At 33.6% G+C, this 25,722-nt stretch overlaps 1 protein-coding gene across 1 annotated transcript in view; it reads left to right on the forward strand.

The window, feature by feature from the left end:
* EXOC5 (exocyst complex component 5) overlaps positions 1 to 25,722 on the forward strand; it is a 75,326-nt gene that overhangs the window by 20,180 nt on the left and 29,424 nt on the right. The window contains exons 2-12 of the mRNA XM_036918706.2: positions 9,213 to 9,307; positions 9,921 to 10,068; positions 11,938 to 12,132; positions 15,473 to 15,537; positions 17,553 to 17,581; positions 18,707 to 18,816; positions 20,084 to 20,128; positions 20,240 to 20,380; positions 21,438 to 21,520; positions 22,511 to 22,720; positions 23,942 to 24,089. Of these exons, the coding sequence (XP_036774601.1) occupies positions 9,213 to 9,307; positions 9,921 to 10,068; positions 11,938 to 12,132; positions 15,473 to 15,537; positions 17,553 to 17,581; positions 18,707 to 18,816; positions 20,084 to 20,128; positions 20,240 to 20,380; positions 21,438 to 21,520; positions 22,511 to 22,720; positions 23,942 to 24,089 (1,269 nt within the window). The remainder of the gene's footprint in view (positions 1 to 9,212; positions 9,308 to 9,920; positions 10,069 to 11,937; positions 12,133 to 15,472; positions 15,538 to 17,552; positions 17,582 to 18,706; positions 18,817 to 20,083; positions 20,129 to 20,239; positions 20,381 to 21,437; positions 21,521 to 22,510; positions 22,721 to 23,941; positions 24,090 to 25,722) is intronic.

Raw genomic sequence — 25,722 nt, forward strand, 5'->3', positions numbered from 1 at the left:
AATTTGATTTTCAAGATCTTCTGCAGGGGATGTGGACATGTCCCCAACTAGCAAGTGTTTCGATGTATTATGCATCTGTGATGTGCTCAACATTGTTCTGTTGACCACAGCTGGAAAGCAAAAGAAGTGTGTGTCTGATCTTGCCCTTGCTTCAGTTTAAGTCTGCAGAAAAGCAAAACTTGCAGAAGTTATTATAAAACAATGAATGACAAAATGACAGTAATATACTGTTCTTTGTTGGGATTTCAAATTTTAAGCCTCATAGGGGTTTACGAGTGAAGAACTCAGTGTGAGATCATGTAGCAAAGGAACTCTTCAAAGAGGAAATGGGAATTGAACTGGAGTTGGAGTAATCATATAATGGTTCTTTGAATTGTTGGAGGAAAAAGAGTGTACTTGTGAAATGAGTTACCGGGCCACAGGTAAAGAAGCAGAAATAGCATGGATTTGAAGAGAATACTGGAGTAGGACAATGATAGTATGTATGGCTGTTCATTATGGGATGCATAGAAATTTGTGTAGGTATTATAAGATAAGAACCTTAAAGGGCGGGCATAAGAGTTTGAATTTGATAGTTTTACGATTGCATAGGAAAAGTTTCTGACTAAAAGGAAGCAGTGTTTTAAAGATTAGTTTGGCTGTGTTATGCACAATAAGTTCAAGAAAAACACTTCGTAGATAGCAGTACTTGAACCCAAGGGTTAGTTGTTTTAACAGGACACAGAAATACTTCTCTCCGTAAATCCTCTGAGCCTTATTTTTCTTTTTAACCTAGGCTAGGGAAAGTATTATAATTTCTTCGAGTTTGTGGGTGGTTGTAAAGCATTGTATTAGGTCTATTTTTGGGAAAGTTGCTATAAGAAAATAGAAAAGTTTAGTTGGAATTTTACAAAGAAGCAGAGTTAAATTTGGGATTTATATTTCTGTCCAGGGGCTTGTCCAAACCCCATGCTTTTCTTATACAGTTGGCATCATTTTTAAAAAATAGGAAATCAGTTTAACAGAGCAACATAGTAATCAGTTATGTAAAGGTTAATTTATGTGATAGTATCTTAGTTTGTAGTGCATAGGTCTTAGATTTTTGTTTTTGTTTTGGCAATTTTTGCTTTTAATTACTACAGTAAAACAGAAGGTGGAGACATAACTGTCAGGTTCATGAAATTCTAAAAGGTTTTTTTGAGAATCCTTTTGTGAGTACTTGGTCATTTGGAGAGCTTAGAATTTTTTAAATGGCTGTCTTTTTCTCATTGTATCTCTGCAACAAGGTTAAATATTAGAAAGCAAGTAATTGGAATTTCTTTGGTTTTATAAGCAAGAAAGTTTTGTTTTTTACTTTTTTGGAACTTTCATTGGGATCAGTAGCTGATTCATCTTAGACTTGTGATAATTTGATTGCCTCAGGATAAAATTTATACTTTGTTTCGAGAATACCGTTCCCCTAATTTTTCCTCCTCCTCCACTGGTCCCTCCTGCTTTGTCTCTTTCATAGGATCATTTTCCTTCTTTTCTCCAAATGTTGGCATGCCTTTCTACTTCTTAGATGATCTCATCCAGTTCTGAGGTTTTAAATAACTAAAATTATATCTAGCTCCAGTTTCTTCCCCTGTAATATAACTTGTTTTTTTGACTATGTGCTGTACATTTTTGTTTGTATATCTAATTGGCATCCACAGTGTATCATAAGCAAAATAGAATTCTTGTTTCCTCACTCCCTCTTTATCTCTTTCTCCTATATCAGTAAATGGGACCAGCCACCATTCACATTGTTTGTCTGCTTGTTGGCTTTATATATATATTTTGGTATCATTAATCTACAATTACATGAGGAACATTATGTTTACTAGACTCCCCCCATCACCAAGTCCCCCCTACATACCCTATTACAGTCACTGTCCATCAGCCTAGTAAGATGCTGTAGAATCACTACTTGTCTTCTCTGTTGTACAACCCTCCCCGTGCCCCCCCTACGTTATGTCTGCTAATAGTAATGTCTCTTTTTTTTTTCCCCCTTATCCCTCCCTTCCCACCCATCTTCCCCAGTCCCTTTCCCTTTAGTAACTGTTAGTCCATTGTTGAGTTCTGTGAGTCTGCTGCTGTTTTGTTCCTTTGGTTTTTTTCTTTGTTCTTATACTCCACAGATGAGTGAAATCATTTGATACTTGTCTTTTTCCGCCTGGCTTATTTCACTGAGCATAATACTGTCTAGCTCCATCCATGTTGCTGCAAATGGTAGAATTTGTTTTTTTCTTATGACTGAATAATATTCCATTGTGTATATGTACCACATCTTCTTTATCCATTCATCTACTGGTGGACACTTAGGTTGTTTCCATTTCTTGGCTATTGTAAATAGTGCTGCGCGTTCACATAGTTTTTCAGGCTGCATTCCTCCATGAGTAATCATGAGTCCCTTTTTAATTTCTCCCCACATCCAATCCATCAGCAATTTGTGTGAGTACATCTTTTAAAATGTCATGAACCTGACCATTTTCAGCATCCTGTCCACTGCCACTTTTGTCTGCGCCATTATTGTGTCTTGGCTGGCCTACTGCAGTGTTGCGGGTTGAGTTCTTTGAGAAGCAGACTTTCAGATCAAGTTTAGTAGGCAGAACATTTATTAGGAGGCATGCTTGGATAAATATCTGTGAAAAGGCTGGGTAAGGGAAGGGAAGCAAGATTGGACCTATGGAGAAGTAGAGCTGCAGTGCTGGCCCAATGATAGTGTTGATGGCCCCTATAGGGAGTTCTGAAACTAAAATGACCTGTTAGAGTTCTCTCTCTGCAGTTGAGGGGATCCTTGAAAATACTACCAGGTAAAGGCTCTCTGCTGACAGCACTGCTAGCAGCTAGGGCAAGTCCCTTGAAGGGAGATCTGGATGACACATTACTGTGTACTCTACAGCCTACTCCTGTGCCACTAGACTCCACTTCTTCTATGATTGTGGGGAGCAGCTCCTCCAGCATTCCACTTGGGGTTCTTATACTGGAAGAAGACTAGAAGAAGGAGGAACTATGACCTCTACTGTTGCAGCTGGTCTGGGGTTGCAACTGAATACTCACTGTTTGCCTCCTCTACTCTCCATTCTAACTCCCCCTCACCTTCAGCTAGTACCTCTGCTACTCTTGGTGGCTTAATTAGTTACCATACCCTTCTTAGGCCAGGATTGCTACACTTGTCCCTGTACTTTGAACAGGAAAAGGGAGTATAAAGGAAGTCCCATTACATTCAGAAAAAAGATGAAGGCGTGAGAGGTAAGGCAGAGACCTCCTCCCAAAATCACATAAAACACAAAAATACAGCAAATACAACTAGTCCTGAAAAAGTGACCCGAAGATTGAAGAACAGACTGCCTACATCTGGGAAATAAGAAGATCTCCCAAGAAAGGGTTAAGTAGCAAAGCCCTGATCTGGTGAGACCCAAGCACTCCCCCCACCCCAGCCCACAGGTGGGAAGAAGAGAAATGGAGCAGGGAGGGAGTAGAAGCCCAGGACTGCTGAGCACCCAGCCCTGGAGATCTGCTCCGGGAGCACGAACCCACATTACATGGTGCTCTGGAGGTTAGTGGGTTGGAAAGCAAAGATGGGTGGAATACTCGGGGAGACGGAGATTCCAGCTGCTTGTGGAGAACAGGTTTGCACAACCAGCCCCCAACACAAAAGAAAGGCAGGCAGTTTGAAAGACTTGGATGTCTAAAGGATGCCTGGATTCCTTATTATCTCAGGACTCTAAGTACTCTTAACAGCTGTCCAGTGTTGGTCAGCTGGATGGAGCTAGAATGTATTATGCTCAGTAAAATAAGCCAGACGTAGAAAGACAAGTACGAAATGATTTCACTCATTTGTGGAGTATAACAACAAAGCAAAACTGAAGGAACAGAACAGCAGCAGACTCACAGACTCCAAGAAAGGATTGGCAGTTACCAAAGGGGAGGGGTGGAGGAGGGCGGGAGAGGGGGAATAAATGTCATTATAATTAGCAATCACAATATAAGTAGGTCATGGGGAAGGCAGTACAGCATGGAGAAGACAAGTAATGACTCTATAGCATCTTACTACACTTAAAGATAGTGACTGCAATGGGGGTGGTGATGAGGACTTGATAATATGGGTGAATGTTGAAATAATTCACCCATATGTTGTTCATGTGAAACCTTCATAAAATTGTTTATCATAATATTGTTCATGTGAAACCTTCATAAAATTGTTTATCAATGATACTTTAATAAAAAAAGTCCCGCGAGGAGATCTGTGTGTTAAGCATGTTGTTCCCTGCACCCTTTGTGTAACAGCAGCTCTGCCTCCTTGATGATTAGTCAGTTGCCCCTGCCAGAGATGGCCACTCTTTTGCCTATCTTTCCCTTGATATAAGCAGCTTAAGTGACCGTACAACACCCACAGTTACAGTTGAATGGGACACTTAGGTTCCCAGGCAGAAGTGTTTCCCCTTTGGGCATCGGCTGCAGATGGCACGATCTTGCTTCACACAGTCTAGGAATCTATGTTGTGATTATCCCACTTGGGCTTGCTGTAATTCCAAAATGGCACTATTTCCCAACACTAATACCTTTAATACTTTAGTAAGCACTAATTTCTTTAATATTATACAGTCTGCTAGGTTGTATGACCCCTGCTTCTGCAGGGCCCTTTCCTGCCTTAATATCACTTCACCTGATACATGTACCAGAGCAGGTGTGGAATTTGCTGCCTCCAAAACCTAAACAGACCTACCAGGTGTCATGTGTCCTTCCTACTGGTGGGAAGTGCAAGGTGCAATAATTTATTCTTTACTTTGGATGAGATGTCCTGGAATGCCTTTGACCTTAAAAATTTTACTGATTCAATGTGCCCTTGAATCTTTATATTGTATATGTCCCAAACTCTGGAGTACGTGTGTCTTAACAAGGCCCCTCCAGTGTGCTAGTCACTTCTTGCTCATCAGTCAGCATGATGTCAGATAGCAAGGTGTTGCAGAATATCCATATGATACAGATCTTATTAGTACAGAGGGTAGGAGAGTCCATACAGCCTTGAAACAAAACTACAGATGTATATAATTAGTTCTGTGTGACTATGAGCTGTCTAATCTTCTTTGCCAATAGGGTTAGAAAAGAATGTATTCACCAAATTACTGGTCCTATACCATGAAGCTGAAAGATACACATCTTGCATAGCAGATGGAATTGGGGCTACTTTTTGATTGATTTTGAGGTTAGTCATCCTCTAGGATTTGTCTGGTTTCTGCAAAATCCAGATTGATGAATTAAATAAGAAAATGGTGAGTAACATTTTCTCTTGAATCCTTTAGTTCAGGGATTGGCAAATTTATAATCCATGGGCTAGATGCCATTTTTTAAAAGTTCATTCATACACAGCCATGTCCACTTGTTTGTGTATTTTTGGCTACATTTGTACTACAAAGGCAGTTAAATGGTTGTGCAAAGACTGCAAGGCCTCCCGAGCCTAAAATACTACCTGGCACCTTAAAAAAATTTTTCTGATCCTTGCTTTAGCTCTTTAAGAGTGGCACTAATTTTTGCCATTTGACTTGATTTACTATGTTGAGTAGAGGGCAGTTTTAGAGACTTCTACTTGGACTTCCCCACTATAACAGCTCATACTCTATAGACCAAGGATCCAATGTAGAATGATGCCATCAGTCATCAAGTCTATGTATCCTTGTTATGTGTTTGCACAGTGGGGAAATGGTCACTGTTAGGACTAGTGGGCCTATTGAACTGAAGGTATATTTGACCTTGGTTGGACATCTGTTACTACTTGGCTCCCATTTGTCTTCACTCTCGCGAATTCATGGTGCTTTGAGTCAATCAAGTATCAGTGTCAGCTAGGACCCTGTATATGCAGTAGACCTCAAAATGTTCAAGTATTCCCCTTTCCTTAGTGTGTAGTTTTTTATTCAAATAAATTGTTGCTCTTTTTGGAGGAAGGATTAGTAGAATCATTACTGCATATATATGCCAGCATACTGCAAAATCCTTCCTTCTGAGAACCCAGCTTTTTCTTCAGATGGTATCAGGTAGATGTAGAATATATCATCGTACATCCTACAAGACCTTGCTACAAGCTTTGGACTCTGACTGCCTCTCTTGACCTCATCCACAACTGTTCTCCACTTCATTCACTGTGCTCTAGTCACACGGGTTTCTTGTGATTGCTTACGTATTAAGTTTGTTTCCTGTATTTAGAGCATTCCTTCTCCAGATGGCTTATTCCGTAGCTGCATCCAGGTCTTTGCTCAAAATTTATTTTCTTAGAGAGGCCTTGCCTTATTACTTCTACCAAACATAATCTTTTTTTTTTTTTGCTATCATTAATATACAATCACATGAGCAACATTGTGGTTACTAGATTCCCCCCATTATCAAGTCCCCACCACATACCCCATTACAGTCACTGTCCGTCAGCGCAGTAAGATGGTGTAGAGTTACTACTTGTCTTCTCTGTGCTATACTGCCTTCCCTGTGCCCCCCCGATGTTATGTCCAAAAGTAATCTTATCCTTAACCCTATATCCTCTTTAGTTTTCTTCATAATTCTTAATTGCTTCATTACGTATCTGCTCATTTGTCATTTTCCTCTGTGAGATCCATAGAACTGAAATGTTTCTCCTACATGGTTTACTACTCTATTTCCTGAGTATTTAGAAAAGTCAGTAGTCTATAGTAGGCTCACAATATTTGTTGAATGAAAGAATACAGTATTTTGAGAAAATTGGAAATATTTCATATGAAAAATGCTTATCTGTTGATTTTTAAACTTTTGGACATATCCTCTAATAAGACTGTTATATTGAAATTAATGAGGCATATACATGTTTAATTGAGAACTGCACCTACTCAGTTACTAATAAATGAAACTAGTAACAGAAAAGAACCAAGATTATTAGGTATTTACACAAGTATGTATATGCAAAAATGACATGGAAAAGGAACATAATGACTATATAAAGTTTTTTAGTGGAAGTATTGTGAACTTTTGGAAAGCTGACTACAGTTAACTCCTGAATGATATGAGTTTGAATCTTGTTTACTTATTATGCCTTAATCATATCAGATAGCTTTCTTGTAGTGGAAATCTTATGAGAAAAGTAGTATGACTAGTTAAAAATGTGATAAATGTGAGGGAAAGAAAAGTTTAAAACTGAAATTTAAAACACTGTTCTACTATTGCTATGTAAAAGTGAATGGCAACTTTGGGAAAACTACAAGTAGCTCCTTGTGCCAAAGATGGTGAGGATAAAAGGTGAAGCTCAATGAGATAAGAAGTAAATGAGATAATGCATGTGAAGTGTTTATGTGAGCTGTTACTCTTTCTTGTTGATTTTCCTATTCTTATTCTGATGGTTATTTTTTTTCTGACTGAAATTAATCCCTTCATTCCCCCCTCACATCAGATTGGTGAACCATTCTCTCAAGTTCCAATGTGATTATGACAACAGTGGTGGTGATAATGATGAAAAGAACAAAGTTATCAGTCTATTGTCATCTTAATTGTCCCCTTTCTGGGTCCTGCCATATGTGGTGCCTGTGATCTAGTCCATGCTTCTCATGGGTTAAGCTCTATCTTCTTTTTCCCTAATGGTGTGGAAAACTCTTCCATTTATGTCTGACTGACTTTTCTTCTTTCTTTTGGTCTCAGCTTAAGTGTTACATCTTCAGAAAGCTTGCCTTTTGCATCACCCACTTCTTGTCAATCTTCTTCCATCCCTCACCATCTTCCCATCATCTCTCTTCTGTTATATATCCTTTGAGCATCCAGGACTTTTCTTTCCCTCACATTTATCACATTTTTAACTAGTTATTTCTATAATTATTTGTTTAATGCTGGTATCCTTACCTAGAAGATCATTTCTATGAGGCCTTGCAGGGATTCTGTCTACTGATTCACATCTGTATTCTTAGTACCTACCACAGTACGCAGCACATGCTAGTTGCTCAGTAAAATTTGCTGAATTAATGAATGTCCCATTTCCATTGTCCATCGGCCTACCGAGTTAACAACTCAGTCAGCAGTATTAATGCTGAAGTTTGTGCACACATTTTAAATTTCACTTGTCACATACTTTATATTTTTTTCCATTAGGCTTTGAGCTTCTTGAGGGTAGTTTGTATTTTATATGTCTTTTTATTCCAAAGCCTGAGTGCTTAGCACTGGAAATTTTATTGTTCAATGAATTTTTATTAATAAAAATGTTTTAAAAATATGATTAACAAATAGACAATTTTATAGATAGAAGAATTGAAACTGGAATAACCAGCAAATATTACATGCTAAGTGGGAGGCAATGTATAATACCATTTGCATAAAAGAAGGTAACATGGAAAATATGTAAATTCTGTGTATTAGTCTTAAAAAGTATCAGTATTATTAAATGATAGTAAAAGTTTATTTTCTACTCAAATATTCTTTTTTTAATGCTCTTTTCTGAGAAAACTTAGAAAATTATGTATCCTACTTTTTTCATCAGATATTATATGTGAACGTTTTTCGCATTTAAATTTTTTTACAACATGATTTTAATAGCATAGTTATTCATCCTATAAGTTTGCATAATTTTTCAATAATGATTTTGTTGAATATATCTGTAAGCAATTTTTCAGTTTTACACATAGCACTTAGGAAATATTCTGCAAAATGTTTGTGTTCATATTTGCTTTTCCCTTAGAATTTTAAAAGCAGAATTACTTGGGGAAAGAGTATAAGCATTTATAATACTGTTAATGTTACCAAATTATTACCTTTTGTCCTCCAAAAATGTTGTACCTGTTAACATTTCTCATACAAGTGTGAATTTTGGACTTATCCACTCCTGTATTGCATATTATAATTACAAAACAAAAAAGCTATGTAAGATAATTGGTCCTTATTTGATTACTAGTGATGCAACATATATTTCATGTTTTTTGGCCACTTGTATTTATTCTATAAATTGCATAATTTTTCCATTGGAAATATTCTAAGTGGTCATAATACTGTTCTAGTACTTTACTATCCTAATTTTCATTAAGCAGTTTGTTTATTGAGGATTTTTTAAATGGAAAAAATCTTCCACATTTTAATAATATAGATATATTTAAATAATTAATAATTTAATTCCATTTTAAGTTGTCACATAGTAGCACCTGTTTCATTTTTTTTAAATATTAAGTTATTTTCCAAGAAACCTTTTAAAGAATGTTTATTGTGTAAACTAGGAGCCTTTTGTGGCAGATGAATATATTGAACGTCTTGTATGGAGAACCCCAGGAGGAGGTTCTAGAGGGGGACCTGAAGCTTTTGATCCTAAAAGGTGAAGTAAAAATTTTTTTCATAGACCCGATCTAGTATAAATTTCTGTTTAGAAGTGACTGTTGGAATTCCTTTTAACATTCATGTAAAGGGGTTTTAATTAAGAATTGGCCAATTAATAAAAGCATTAGAGGTTTGGAATTAATATTTTTTCTTTTTTCTTTTTTATTCCTTTTGTTTTAGAGAAGGACTTTAACTGCTATCAGGGAAGGGATTTTATTGTGTTATAAGAGCTTAATATTTTCTCCAGTTAGTAATAAATTAGAAAGGGTTGGTTATACCGCCAAACTAAAAACATATTTTATGTATAGTTGTAAATCAGAGTAACAGAAAGCCACTGTACCCTGGAATGCACAATAGCTTTTTTAAATACATTTACCTTTTTGAGTATTTTTATAAAGTTGGTTTCTATTCTGGGGGTTAATAGCGCTTTGGGGGTAAGGCTTTCGTTCACATCAGAGATAATCCCTAAGAAGACACTGTAGAGAAAATTAACACAAGCATCCCTACCTCAAGGAAGGCACATTCATACTTTATTTACATTGTAAGTGAACTGCTCAGTTCCTGATGATTGATCATAGATGGATATATATATTGTAATTTTCCTTTATCAGGTTATTAGAAGAATTTGTAAATCATATTCAAGAACTCCAGATAATGGATGAAAAGATTCAAAGAAAAGTAGAAAAACTAGAGCAACAGTGTCAGAAAGAAGCCAAGGAATTTGCCAAGAAGGTACAAGAGCTCCAGAAAAGCAATCAGGTAAACATTTAGCTAAGCAATGAATAATTTATATAGGCTAAAATATCTTTACATTGCAATTTTAGGTTCTTAAAAAGGTCTAGTCAAATAATAGTAACTGTTGAGGTTTCTCTTTACTACTTCCATCCCTGTGGGATAAAATGTTAATGAATTGTTATCAGGCATTCTTGGCACTGGCTCGCAATTGAATGTTGGTTTGGGCTCACAGTATTCCCTTTTCAGGATGGAGTAGTATCCAGTACAGTGTAGTCCTTGCTTTTCCTCTAACAATGCAAACTTACAAGAACAGCACTTCAGCACCCATGTAATTTTAGGAGGTTATTATTAACTTGAATGTTTACATAGTCATTTGCATCCTCATTTAATCATAAAATAAAATAATACCAGCTCAACTCTTCCTTCCCTAGAGGAAACCTGGTGTGGGAAATTATTACAAAAATCATGAGGTGTGTGCCTCAATGAGAATTCTAGTGTAACTGTGGGAAAGAAAAACCAATGAAGAACTCTTTCTCAGTTCATTTTGGAGTAAAACCAAGTCACCAGACTGGCCCTGCTGTAGGTAGACCAAGCTTCTTAGCCTTTCTTAGGCCCTAGACTTAATGTAGAACCTCTGAACCCCTTTGTCAGTCTAGGCCTGATCTGAAATGTGATTGTCCTTTATAAGAGTAATTAAGCAGCATTGTTTAGCATTGCTGCTTCCCAGGGGCTGTTCTTTAATGTTAGGGATTGTAAGATGATCTCTGCTCAAATATCATTTATTTAGATACCGTTCCTTGAGCATAAATGGCTATGAAAAAATAGTTAATACAAACAATGATTTACATAGGATGTGTTTTAAAGTAGTTAAGGTGATAGATTCCAACTACACATAATGCAGTTTTCCTTAATTATTGGTAATTATGATAATAATTATAATAATAGTATTAGTATTTAATCTAACAAGTTCTGGAGCCAAACTGCTCTTTCACTTAGTAACTGTAATCTCAAATAACCTAACCTCTCTGTGCCTCAGTTTTTTCATCTATAACATAGGCTGTTGTAAGGCTTACATAGGTAGATACATGTAATATGCTTAGAACAGTGTCTTGCACAGAAGAAATACATAGTGAATGTTTGCAGTTTTTTTCCCTCAATTTAAGATTGGGACAAAAATACCATATTGAATTGCCAGTAATTTTCTTATTGGCAATTCTAAGGCATTTTTTGTACATACTTTTCATCTACTACAGGCCAATCAGTGTACCCTGGGAAAAGGGGAAGGATTTTCTAGGAAGTTACGTACCTTTGCTTCTCTAGGATAATTGTTACAGTTTTTTATGTTTCTGAAACTGGGCATGAGCCATTTTACCTCATTTATAATACTATCATTGCTCCTCAAATAATGAGTATAAATGTTAAATGCTATTTATTTACTAATTAAACACTTTTTAATTAGTGTCTTTTACTTCTGACATACCTTTGGCTCATTTTAGTGCAGTAGCAAGTGAGTTTTGTTCAGAGGACTGGTCACTTTGATATTTAGTTCATTGTTTTCAGAATTAGTATTTAGGTTTAAATGTTGCTGGCAACCTTCTTAAACAGAATGACTAGTAAGTAGCCTTGCTGTTTTGCTGATTAACACATGTATTCATGATAAAATATGATTATTTTAATAGTTAAAGGTATAAAAAGTCTGCAACTTGGTTAAAAAGTTTTTAGATCTTGTGGTGCTAATGTATATGAATTGTCTTTGTAGATTATCTCATAAATAACATGATTTTTGTTACCTAAGTTAAAAAGTAGTGATGAGATTGGTGATTTAGTTTTGATTTGAATTAACTTATAAACGGGTTCTCTGATTGTATATAATACTTATGCACATTTTTCTAGGTTGCCTTCCAACATTTTCAAGAACTAGATGAGCACATCAGCTATGTAGCAACCAAGGTCTGTCACCTTGGAGACCAGCTGGAGGGGGTAAACACACCCAGACAACGGGCAGTGGAGGCTCAGAAACTGATGAAATACTTTAATGAATTTCTAGATGGAGAATTGAAGTCTGATGTTTTTATAAATTCTGAAAAGGTGAGCACTGTCAGAAGGTTAAAAGCAAATTACAGCATTAATAACAGTGCCCTAATTATGAACTGCAATTACTGTAGTCCAGAGTCAGGCTTCAATTCAAATAACCAAGTAGCTGATTTATTAAAAGATTTTTTTTGTTCTGAAATGCAAATTAGTACACTTGCATGCAGATTGCTGATGAAGTACTTATATTCAAAATTTCAATTGGATTTTCTAGCATTTTTGTGTATGAAATTATGTATGGTTTAGAAATGCTGAGGTAACTATGTTACTAAGTATTTCTTGTCCATAATTGACTTTTAATATTAACAGAATTTAATGGTTATATTCTACTGAGTGAGGGGGTGGTCTGACCTAAATTACTGATAAACTAAAGTATCTTTCTATATAAGGAATTCAGAGCATCTAGTTTTTATTATTTGAATACAAGATCTCATAAAGAAAGCATAGTTTGGAGCAAAGAATTGAAAATCTGAATTAATTGTTAATATTAATCCTTTTCATAGCACTAGTTGCTTACATGGCATTGGCTGCTCTCTTATCTTTATAAAGATTATTTGTCTCACTTTTTTCCCCTCAAAGGGAAAAAAAATAAAAAATGCCTGAAAAAATAGACATTCATATGGATAGTATATGCATGTGGTAATATTATCCACTAATATGTTGAGTACAGTCTTCCTGGATTATTCCAATTTACTCCATGGAATATCTCAGTAGAATGTTAAAAGCTAAGTATTGTTGAAGTTCATTTTGAATTAAGCAACACATTTTTTGTCAGTAAAAACCATATAGGTTTATAGAATTTATGATTTTTAGAGATCTTGGAAAAAATGGTTACATATATATATATAGATAGATAATTCTGCTAAAGAAAAGACAATATTTTAAATTAAATAATGAGTTTCAGAAATTATATTAGTAATACAAAGTAGAACAGATAAAATTAACATCCAGTATGTTACTAATGTACTTAAACACTTGTAAAACACTGGTAATATCTAGCTTTTGTAATTTATGTTTTTTTTGTATGTAAAAAACACACAAAAGGCTTGAACACTGCATTTGTTTTTCAGGATAGTTTATGGAATGCTTTTATTTTATGTTTCCTAAAAATAAACATATATATTTGTAATATAAAACTACATACCTAGATATATTATAAAATATGTTTTGAATATTAAAAATTATATATAACTCAAATCTTATACCTGGATTACCTTGGATTATACTTGTTGTATTGTATAGTATATTTATGCTCTGTTACAAACAAAATGCAGATATTTTACCCAATGTGAGTTGGGCTGTTCATTTGAATATAGCTCAAGACAGCCATTTAGAGAAAAATATTTTTAAATTGACTGATTACACATATTTTTAACCTAAACATTTTAACTATCCTCAAGTAATTATGTAGTTCTTGGTGTCATTGTTGTCTCTTAATTTTTGAGGTTTGAATTGAAAGAAAATTATTAATATTCTTGAGTTCATTGATTTGGCACTCAGCTAACTAAGTTTTGAGGAGCAAGTATAGACTAACAGTGTTAGTCTCTTTCCTTTGCTTCACTCTCTTTTGTATCCCGTTTTCTTTCCTCCTGTGTATTTCTTTTTTCATATACTTTATTCCTTTTTTCTAATTGTCTTTTCTCTCATGTCTCCTATAAGTTTTGGGTTACTGTTTGCTATTTGTGAAATCATTATTTTTGGTGTGGTACTATTAACAGTTAACTACACTTAAGAGGTCATATATGGTATTAGATCACTGATTATCAGATGAACTTCTGGCTATCTCAGTTTCTGCACTCTGTGCTAGGCACCTTAGAAAGAAGAGGAAAATCACACACATAGCTAGAGAGGTGTATGATTGTGGAAGGAATTAGAAAGATGTCAACACATCTGTCTTCTTTTTCTTCCTGCTCTATAGTCATTTTTGTTTTTTAAATATTTGATTTTCAGAATCTTCTAATTTTCTTCTGTTGGAAAAAGCCCATTTAATGTCCATATTATATATTCTTTCTCACCTGTCATTACTATGTTAGTTTTTTTTCCTGGAATTTCAGCTTACTGTTCTTCATGGAAGTAATACCTAGTGACTGATTATTTTTAACACTGTTTATTGGCATGGGTGATCTCTCAACTTTACCCTAATATTGGTAACAGATGTAAGCAAATTGTTAGATTTGTAGTTTTGACAACTTCTATATTTATTGCTGTAGTATATTTTAACTGATGGATGACCTTTTGCTTTAAACAATTTTTACAAAATAATTACCTATGGGAATTAAATAAAATCAACCATTACTTACTCTTATACCTCAAAGTAAAGTTTGCAAACAGCACATAGCAGGGACTTCCCTCATGTAAAAGGACAAGAACAAACTCCTGATGGAAATAAAGAGCCAGCTATGTACCAGGCAGGCCCTTTCTGAAGGTGTGTATTGGTGAGGAGAAAAGGATGGACTGAAGCAGAAATGCTACATTCACTACCCAGATTATATCATTTGGCCCTGCTGTTGTTATCCACAGCTGCTTGCCAGACTTCACATGAGTACTTAGAAAGATCTGTATTCATGTTCTCAGCTCTTCTTGCATGTTTGTAAGAGTCTTTAAAAATATTTAGAATAAAAGAAAGTGAATGATCATAAAACCAGTTACTAAAGGTATGCCAAAATGAAACTCAGGCTTATTTGAAATTAAAGAAAAAGTGAACATTTTATAATTCCCTTACTAGTCAAATATCTCCATTTTAAGAACCTTAGACCCCTTGCCTAAGTCCCTTAGTTCCACAACATGACAAGTACATACATTTCTGTACCATATTTCATTCAGGAGACTTTATATTAAACTTTATCTTTGCTTTTAGAACAAGTTTTACAAATTTATGTGTTCACTACATGGCATTTTTGCTGTTTTATTCACTGAGCTTAAGGTGGGATATATGCAGCAGTATGATCTGAATTGTCTTCATAACTTTTGTTTATCCTTTTTGGGTTCATAAATTCAAAACAGACTTACACTTCTGCTTTCAGCAAGCAATGATTTCAGTTTTTTTCAAAGTAAACATGAACTATAGGTTTCATTGGCAAAGGAGTGTGGCATTATAAAATCCCAGGATTTCAGTACCAGAAAGATAAAATGTTTTTGTCTTATTTATCATTATTGGTGATATCCCACATGTATTCCTCATGCTCACAAGGTTTTGTTTGTATTGGACTTCAAGGAAGAATTGTTTGGGTGAAGTTCTGTGGGCATACATAGAAGAATATTACTATTTTCAAATATAAAATTTTTTCTTATGCATAAGGTTTTTAAAAAATTATTGCTTTTGTTTACTTTTTAATAGATAAAGGAGGCAGCAGACATCATTCAGAAGTTGCACCTAATCGCCCAGGAGTTACCTTTTGATAGGCAAGTTTATTTCTCAATAGTTAATTTGAATATATGGTTTAATTTATAGAATAAATTAATATCTTCCCTTATGTGATTTTCTCATTAATTCAATGAGTATTTATACCTCCTTTTTATTAGGTACAGTATATCATAGCTGATTGAAAAATACAGTCTCTTAATATCTAAATTTAATGTTATACCTTGAAATAATTTCAATTCTTTGATTTTCTTTTTAATAAAAAATGTACTGAAAGAATTTTGAACTTGACTAAAGTGAGATTTTGAATTTTGAATTTTTTGGATTTTGATAAACAGGATGGGAGGGGAAAGGGAATATTTAAGCATGGGCCATTCAGCTTCTCATTACTAGCTCTAGATGATAGTTCTTAAGCTTTTTGGGGTGTTGGACACCTTTGAAAAGCTGTACAGTTTCTTCAAAAATCTCAGATACTCAGATTGTTGTGTATAATTTCATGGAGTTTTAGACTCTTTAGCCAATGGACAGACTCCTCTCTAGTAGGGATTTCAGGTTAAGAATCCCTGCTTTAGATTCAAGGCCCTAACACCATTGCTAAGTCAGGTATAAGTGGTTTCATTCTAAAAGAAATTTCAATGAGAAGGAAATTTTTTCATAATTTACTTTAGTCCATGGAGGGTCAGACTCTTGAATAAAATCTTGGTAGTAGTAGTTCCCCCATGTGAATATCCAAAAGAAATAAATCTTCCCATATAGCAGGCAATGTATCTGTTATTCTTTTGGTAATACTTAAAGATCCTCAGACACAGGTAGAATAGAAATGTGTTGCTGTACTTAAAGCTTTTACCGTTATGTCCCAGACATAGAGTGAGAGTGAATTCCCTACCCCACAAATTTATCTTATTTTACTCTCAACTCTATATTATTGTAAAGACTTAGTAGTAACGATCATTTATCATTTAGCTATACTAATAATCTCATACTTGCCCAGCATTATGAGTAATGATTTTTAAAGTCACTCACAAAAAGTTCTCTAACTTTATCTCATTTCAGAGTTAGACCATTTACTTTAATGGGTAAAATGTGTGACTTACAACATAATAATTATTGGCTGCATCTTCCAACCCTCTTTCCATCCTGTCCTTCTTTAACAAAACACACATGCATATGCTCATCTTCTCCCACTTCTCAATTACATACTTCTCTTACAGTTTTGTTTTTTGCCTCTCTACCAAACTTTGCAGTTTGATAGATATCCTACATATCAGATTTAATATTTTCACAAAGGTTAGTATGATCTTACATGCACCATGACTTCGATATATCAATTTTGTATAACTCTTCTAAATTTTTATTATTTTCCTCATCTGTCTTAGGCACCTCTTTTGTTAGTCACTTTCCTCTCTATTCAAACTAATTGCATAGGATCTTCAACATTAATTTTCCATGATGTGCATTCCCCTTTGATATTTAAGGCATGTGACATTTCAGTTTATGAATTTGCAAAGATTAAATCGTTACTCTGCTAGGTACATTTCTGGGTCCTTTTTGTTGCTCCTGTTTTACTTTTTTCTAGTTTTAAAATACTTGTATAAAATCATTAGTATATAATTCAAACTTACACTTATTTTATCATTGCTTTTCTTTTAAATAACAATAATAGAACTATATATGATAAAGTCCCAAAAGAAGGGAGAAGTAGACAATTATCAAGTGAATTTAAAATGCCAGTGAGTATGAGTAGAGATAGTAACTCAGTGTTGCAGCTAGCTGGGTTGTTAATGCCTAATACAGAAATCTTCCCTCTTTAACAAGGGAATTGGTTACTCAATGTGAATTTCCTAAATGAGAACCAGCTACTCCATCTGAATTGTCCATATTCAGTTTTGTCACCTGACATGCTTCCTGCCAGTACTCTCTCTCGTCTGACTTTTTCTTTCCTTTTTCATGACCACCTTTACTACAAAAGGTTCCCTTATATGCCCCAAACTCAGTTTTTTTACTTTGTTACTTGAGTCATAGGTAATAAAGCTCATCATTAGTTTTTATCTTTCAGATTTTCAGAAGTAAAGTCCAAAATTGCAAGTAAGTGGAGTTCTATTTATTTATTTTTTTGTATAGGTAATCAAACTACTTCTACAAAAGGAAAAAAAAGTAGTAAAAGGAGAGATAGTGGGAACAATTAATCCTCCTGCCTCATCATCCCTGAGTCTTATTCCTCTTCTTGAAATGCCCATTGTCAGTTTCTTGTGTATTTTTCCGGAGTATTCTATAGTTATACAAATGTAGGACATAAATCATGTATATCTGTGTAGAATTTAGTTCTATCCCCATTTATTTTAAAGTAATTGGTAGCATACTATGTTAATAGCTTTATACCTTGTGTTTTTAATTTAACAATGTACCTTGGAGATTGTTTTGTATCCATACATATGTCTCTTAATAGGTTCTTTTTCTGAGAAGCTAAGCTCATAAGGGCATTTCAATATCTATTTAACTCCTTATATGAGTAGTTTGGTTCTTGCTAATCTTTGTAATATATTTCAGGCAGATTATTCTAGGTTTCTGGAATAGCCACTGTATTTGCAGGTTCCTGTGACAGTCTGAGTCACTTTGGGAGGCATTACACAGAAGGCTCAAAGAACCACCTATTTTCCCTAAAGTGTTAGGATAAGGATGATGTAGATATTAGATATAGATAGTAGGCAATGTTTTGGATCATATAGATCAGTTCAAAGTTCAGTTGTTCATTCTGAACTATAAAAGCATCAAGAATATAGTGAATCAAATACCATATATTATGGTGAAATTTGGTGTTGAATCCACCATTGTTCATGGTAAAGGCTTGTTCTAGATCCTCTTCACTCTTTTCATAGTTTCAGTATAAAAATTTTCTTTTGCTATCAGAAATGACATTTGGAAAGTTTTTCCTAGTCAGCTGCTTTTTTAAGTAACAGTGGTAAATGGCAGTCAGACTATTAGAACTCAGCTGTTTTACCAGTTGAGATTTTTTGTCTTGAAAATATAGTTTTATATACTACACTATATTATGGGGCTAGATCAACTGCCTGTAATCTCATATTGTTTTTATAATTCTTTCAAAAAAGGCTAGCTCCATAGTTATTATATTTGTAAATAATTCATATACTAGTAAAAAAACTTGAATACCTTTTCTGTCTTGTAGCTGAATGACTTTCTCTTTCTCTTTAGGTAAATACCATGATTTAGAATGCCAACTGATTCAGGAGTTTACCAGTGCTCAAAAAAGAGGTGAAATTTCCAGAATGAGAGAAGTAGCAGCAGTTTTACTTCATTTTAAGGTAAATAATAAAAATTAAGAATGAGATTAGTCTTCAATACTGTGAAACTTATATAAATTCTATGTATTAGAATCTCTGATTTTCCTCTATATTTGTATGACCATGTCACAGGGATAATTTTCATTATTTTGAATAATTTGAATATAGTTTTCCTATCTGACTCCGTAAAGGGCGTTTAACATTAGGTATTTAATATTATTTACATAAGGATCTTGTGCTCAATAATGTTAATATCTTTTCAATGAACATTTATATAGTTTGACATAGGAAATCATATTGTCTGCCTTCTTAGTTTTTAATGTCCTTTTTTACGTTCAAACATGTTATGAAGTAGGTTAAAGGCATGAAAACTTGACCTTAAGTATCTGGTGGAATGTAGGGACCAGAAAGTAGATGGGATATAACTACTAAAAAAACTTAAATCCAGAGGATCTCAGGAGGTAGGTAATAAAAAGGATATTGTATTATGAAACTGTCTTCTTGGAATTTGAATTAGGGAGAGAATCCCTGTATGGCAGTGTAAGTGCTTTCTTCAGTCTTTTTCTTTTTATTTGTATCAGATTAGGGAAATAGAAGCCATTTGTTATACTTTTCATTTAACTAAAATATTCGAATAAGTATTGAGAATGGCTCTTGAGACAATAGTGTACTTGGTATTGCTCACTCTATTTGTTCTTATGTATGATTTATTAGTAGGCAAAAATCTCATTATAGTGAGATTAATATGACAAATTATTTTGTTTAAACACTATTAAAATGCATTCAGTTTTAAAAGTAAATTTCCAGAATTTTTGTTAAATACAGCACTGTCCATATGCTTTCAAGGGAAGGCAAATGCTTTGAATCCAAGAGAGTAATGAAGGAAATACGTATACATTAAACCTTTCCTCAAGGCCTTGAATCTGTGTGTGTGTGTGTGTGTTTATGCATGTGTGCATGTTTTGGAGATAAAGGTGACTAGGTGAACATAGGGAAAAATGTCCAAAGAACTCAGTTATACCTCAGTTTTCTTCTTTAAAGTCTAAAGTCCTACAAGGATATGAACCAGCTAATCGGTTTCATAGAAAGAAACTGGGAGAAGATACCTATATTAGATTATTGGTTTTCTACAATTAATTTTGTTTAGGTCCAACAACCATTATGTATTGGCCATTCATTAGGAAATAGATATAGCTTTATTACACATAATACCTCTTTTATTGAAATTATTATTATCATTATTATAACTGAACCAAAACAGTGATAATGTATTTCTTTCTCTTCATAGGGTTATTCCCATTGTGTTGATGTTTATATAAAGCAGTGCCAGGAGGTAACATAACAGTACACTTTATCCACAACAGTATATTTTAATTCACCTTATTCTAATTTGTGTTTTAAAAGCCATTTAAAATTATATATTCACTATGCCTCTGTTATTTAGGGTACTTACTTGAGAAATGATATATTTGAAGATGCAGCAATACTCTGTCAACGGGTGAACAAGCAAGTTGGAGATATCTTTAGTAATCCAGAAACAGTACTGGCTAAACTTATTCAAAATGTATTTGAAATCAAACTACAGGTAATTTTAAATAATGGCTAAGTAGTTCTTAAGGCAATATATGAAATTTTTCTTCTGTGTTTCAGGTTTTTTAACATTTAGCTTACTTAGGGAATGCACTTAGGAATAGAAATCCACTTTTTCAGTAAAGGGGAAAGAAATGATAATGTCATGTTTTAAAAAAATGTTATATTGTCCACCAAGAATAAAGGTGCTAATCACAAAGGCTGTCAGAGCTTGTGTTTGAAATTTGTGTAGCAATAGTAGTAACAGGTTGTAGAAGGGTATAGCCTCAATTTTTATTTTTACTGGGTCTTCAACTTGACCAATGTAAGGCATTTGTGAAAATGAACAAGAATTACAAGTGCAGTCTGTAGAATTTCTTATAATATGACACTAATATGAAAAGAAAAACGTAAGAATTTAATTTCCAACCTTGATTCCCATAGCATTATACTCAAGGCAGTGTTTCCTAAACCATGTCTACCACTGGATTAAGCAGCATTAAATAAATTTTTGTTTTTAAAATACAATTCAGGACTTTTAAGAGCCTTTAAAGGTACTAATATATACTGTGATTCTCTAGAACTGTAAGTGTAAAGTACAGCATTTCCCAATTTTAGAGTAATACCTGTTAATGTCTCAAGGAACACTAGTGTTACCCAGACCACAGTTTGGGAAATTTTGCTGTAAGGAATTGATTATATTGTAAAGCCTCAGGTTTTGTATTTTGGGGGGTTTTTGTTTTGATTTTTAAATGTACTTCATGAGGCAGGATAGGCCACTTTAAAAAGAAAAGGCATCTTGGAATTCTTAATACTTATTCTCAAGCTTGATATAGATGTACAAGTAAATATGAAAAGCTAAATATGAATATTTCATACTAAATATGAAAAGCAGCCAAAATCAAGAGCCTATTTTCTTTTTTTTTGGTCTATTTTCTGTGCATTGCCTTTAACATTGGATTTTAAGTCACAACAGTTTAAGAATATGGAATAATTTTAGAGGAGAAAAAAGTATCTTGACTATATAATTTAATATTTACTTAATTGACAGACTATTGACTTTTTTTTTTTAGACTTTTGTGAAAGACCAGTTAGAAGAATGTAGGAAGTCTGATGCAGAGCAGTATCTCAAAAATCTCTATGATTTATATACAAGGTATATTTTTAATTATTAGAGAATAATAACAGATCTCAGATTTTCTGTTTTTAAAATAGAAATTGGGGAAGTATTCAGCTATTTTTGAATAACAGTTTGTCAGGTAATAGTAACGTTTTAGCTTTAAATGATTAGCTGTATGGACTAGTACAAAAGCAACATTCTTAGTATGTTAACTTAAGAAAGTGGATGTTATGCTTTATGTTAGTATACTCTAATGATAAAGAAAATCCTTGTGTACTTGGTTTAAACTAAGACTTGAGAATTTTGTTTCTGATTTCAATTGTAAGCTAGTTCACTATTTAATTTTTTTCTCTTAAGAACTATTGTATTTGCAGTTAAAACTTTAGAAATTGAGAGAGGAAGTGAAAAATTCTTAAATGACAACTTTAGCCTCAAGTCTGATGTTTGTCTTGTGTTTTTGTAAATAGCAGTGTTACATTTAGAAGTATTATATCAGCAGCTTCATATGAAGTCTTTTTCCATCCTTATTTCTAATGTGCAGTGTCACATTTTGGGAGGAGAGTTTTCAAAAGTAAACATAATCAGGAAGTCCAACCCAACAACAACATTGTTGTGTACCTATCTTCAACAATAGGAAACAGAAAATTAGAGGAAAGTTCGCATGAATAAAGACAAAGATAATGAACAGAGACTAGACCTCTGTTTTCTGACTTGGGTACAGTGTCATGAATGCCATTAGAGCATATCTGAAACCATTCCGCTACTTGTTGTCATTTCTAGACTGGTTGGTTGCCTCAGCTTCCTCTCCTAAGTCATCCCTAGGAGTTTATGGCAATTTTTAAACCATACAGTTGTTTATAATAACCATTACTTTATATGTTAACTCTATACAGCTGCTGTCTACCTTCCCAAGGTTTAAGAAATGTTGGTTTACCAAAGTTATTAAAGTCATATTGTAAAGTCATGTAGTATTACTACTAGACCTAAAATATACTTAATCTTTTTTCCCCCCCTTTCCATGAAAAGAACCTCAAATCTTTCCAGCAAGTTGATGGAGTTTAACTTAGGTACTGATAAACAGACTTTCTTGTCTAAGCTTATCAAATCCATTTTCATTTCCTATTTGGAGAACTATATTGAGGTGGAAACTGGATATTTGAAAAGCAGAAGTGCTATGATCTTACAGCGCTATTATGATTCAAAAAACCATCAAAAGAGATCCATTGGCACTGGAGGGTGAGTGTTTTTAAATCTTAGAATTAAAGCTCTTAAGAACTTCATTATATTTGGACAAACTTATCAAATATTGACAGTCATTAGAATTTTCTATAAAGAACTCTTAACCCAGATTGTTTACAATTAGTCAAATCCTCTCTCTTGAACCACATTCTGAAATGACCTAACATAATGTGATTAAAATGTAAAGCAGAATACCAGTACTATAAAGAGTTCTGTAGTTTGTTTTGTTTTATTTTGTTTTTTACACTGAGCAAATTTTTTCAGGTTATTACCGAGGAAGCATATCATTTTTTTATTGTTGCAGGTGTGAAAATAACCCAGCAAATACACAGTTTACAGTTGAGGTACCCTGGCCTTTTTAATGACTTGGGTGTAGATTTATTTAATTAATACCTTAAAACCTGCAGTTATTCATGTGCTGGAAGAAAATGATTTGCTATAAGAATTGGTGGCACCTTAGTTACCCATATCTCAACTGTCTGGAACCCAGTTGATTCTAGGATGAAGCAGAATGACTTCTGTGGAGCCATATAATTATTGTCCACCCAAGTCAGTTTCTTGCTTCCTAGTTTGTCATATATGAAATAATGATTAAAAGGAGAATAGGAAGTGACATCTGAAAGACAATAGCAAGGAAAAGAAGTGAAAAACTAGAGAGCAATCATAAAAAAAATTAGTTCATAGTATTCTGGAGCTATATATTCTAGGAGCAAAAAAAAAAAAATCTAACCTTCTAAAAGATACCACCATATAAATGTTCAGAGTGACCGTCAGTCATTAAGAAATGCTAAATTATGTTTAATATGTCTTGTTTAATGATAATAATATTTAAAATGGTTAAATGTTTTTTAGGCATTACATTTTTAAATTTTATTTCAAGCAGGACCATAGTTAACTGAAATATTAACTTATTTGGAATTCCCCACTTCCTAAGGAAAACAAACAAGGAGTTTTGACCATTGACTCAGAATTACAGAGCTGAAAGAGCCTTTTTAAAGATCACATCTTTAATAAATGTACTCTTTTGCAGATGAAAATCTTTTGTTTAGCTTGCTTCAGTTTACACAGAACTAATTATTAGAATTAGAATTAGAATTTAGGTCTGTTGGCTATTGCTCCATTTTTCTTTATTGATGTATACCAAATTTGAGAATATTTAAAATTGAAATCTACGTGTAATAAAGTGTCCTTTTTTCATTTGTCAATATGATACATTAGTATTCAAGATTTGAAAGAGAGAATTAGACAACGTACCAACTTACCTCTTGGGCCAAGTATTGATACTCATGGGGAAACTTTCCTGTCCCAAGAAGTGGTGGTTAATCTTCTACAAGAAACCAAACAAGCCTTTGAAAGATGTCATAGGGTAAGAATAATTATAAATTTACTTATATATAGTTGTGTATTTTAAATTTTGCCTTGTTTATACCAACATAAACATCTGGTTAGGGACAGCCATTTTTTGTAATAAAGTGAAAAAAGAGACAGGGTTTTTATTTTGGAGAACAGAATTATTTTTAAATTATATTGAAATATATTTCAATATAATTTTAATGTTGAGCATCTCAAATTTTTTCTTCTGTTAAGAGATTAAATCGAAATATGAAAGGAAGAGTTAGATCTGGCTCATAAAAAGAGCAATAGGGAGAGAAAGATATTTTAAGAACACACAGATCAAGGGAAAGGAAGGAAAAGCTGACTCCATTAAAATTTGGAATTTCTGTCCCACGAGTAAGCACACTTTAATAAAGTAAACAGGTAAGTCATGGCTTGTAAGAAGGTCTTTGTAACGTATTACTAGGAGATTATATAAAACAAAAAAATAGTCACTAATAATTGTATAGCACATACTATATTCCAGGCACTATTCTAAGCTCTTTACGTATATATTTACTTATTTAATCATCATAACAATCCTGTGAGGTTATCCCTATTCTACAGATGAAGAAACTAAAATACATATTTACTAAGTAGTAAGATTGAAAGTTGAGGTGGTCTTAATTTTTTTTGTATTGATATATATGGTATGTATATTTAAATTGATGGATAGTAAGTCAATATAAACTATTCATACAAATATAAATCAGTAGAAAACAAAGGCTACAAATAAACAATTACAGGAAATGTAAATTACCAAAAGATAATCTCACTAATAAAGAAATGAAACTTAAGCAGGGAAGATACTGTCTGATTAGGTTGGCAAAAATTAAGTCTGACTGTAGAAGTGTTGATAAGGATGTGGAGCAATAGAAATTCTCATACACTGCTAGTTAAAGTAAAAATTGGTATACTTACTATGGGGAGTAATTTGGGAATTTCTTAGAGAAACTGTGTAGGTGCTTGTGACCTAACATAGCAGCATTGTTTGTCGTAGTGAAAATTTAGAATGAAACTAATATGCCTCAGAAAGAGAGTTGATAAACAAACTAACATTGTTCATGCATTAGAAAACTATATAACAATATAAATGTCTAAGCTAAAGTTACATGAATCTCAAAAATACAATGTTGAGTCAAAGAGCAAGATAGGGAAAACATATATTGAGTGTAGTACCAATGAAGTTTTCAAAAGTAAAATAATACTTGATATTATTAGGGATATGCACAAGCAGGAGCATGATAAATTCAGAGTAGTGTCTGCCTTGAGGAAGGAGTATCCAACAGACTTTACCCACATTTATGATGTTGGATTCCACTCTCTAAAAAGAAAAAAAATCTGAAGTACATTTGGAAAAATGTTAAGATCTGAAACATATGGGTGGGAGATGGGTATATTTGGTACATTAATAACTCTTCTCCAAATGCTGGAAATATGTTAAAATATTTCTAAAGCCTCATCATTAACAGGAAGCTGTCAACGTTATGTTTATTGTTCAAATGATAGCAACTATCTCTAAATCATGACCTCCTTCTGGAAAGTCATAAGATTGAAATTCAGTTCAGTGCAGTCTGACCCCCAAAACATTGTGTGTTTACTTTGTACCAGCTGCCGTATTAGGC

The sequence above is a fragment of the Manis pentadactyla genome, chromosome 11 (genome assembly GCF_030020395.1).
Source record: "Manis pentadactyla isolate mManPen7 chromosome 11, mManPen7.hap1, whole genome shotgun sequence".
NCBI classification, from domain to species: Eukaryota; Metazoa; Chordata; class Mammalia; order Pholidota; family Manidae; genus Manis; species Manis pentadactyla.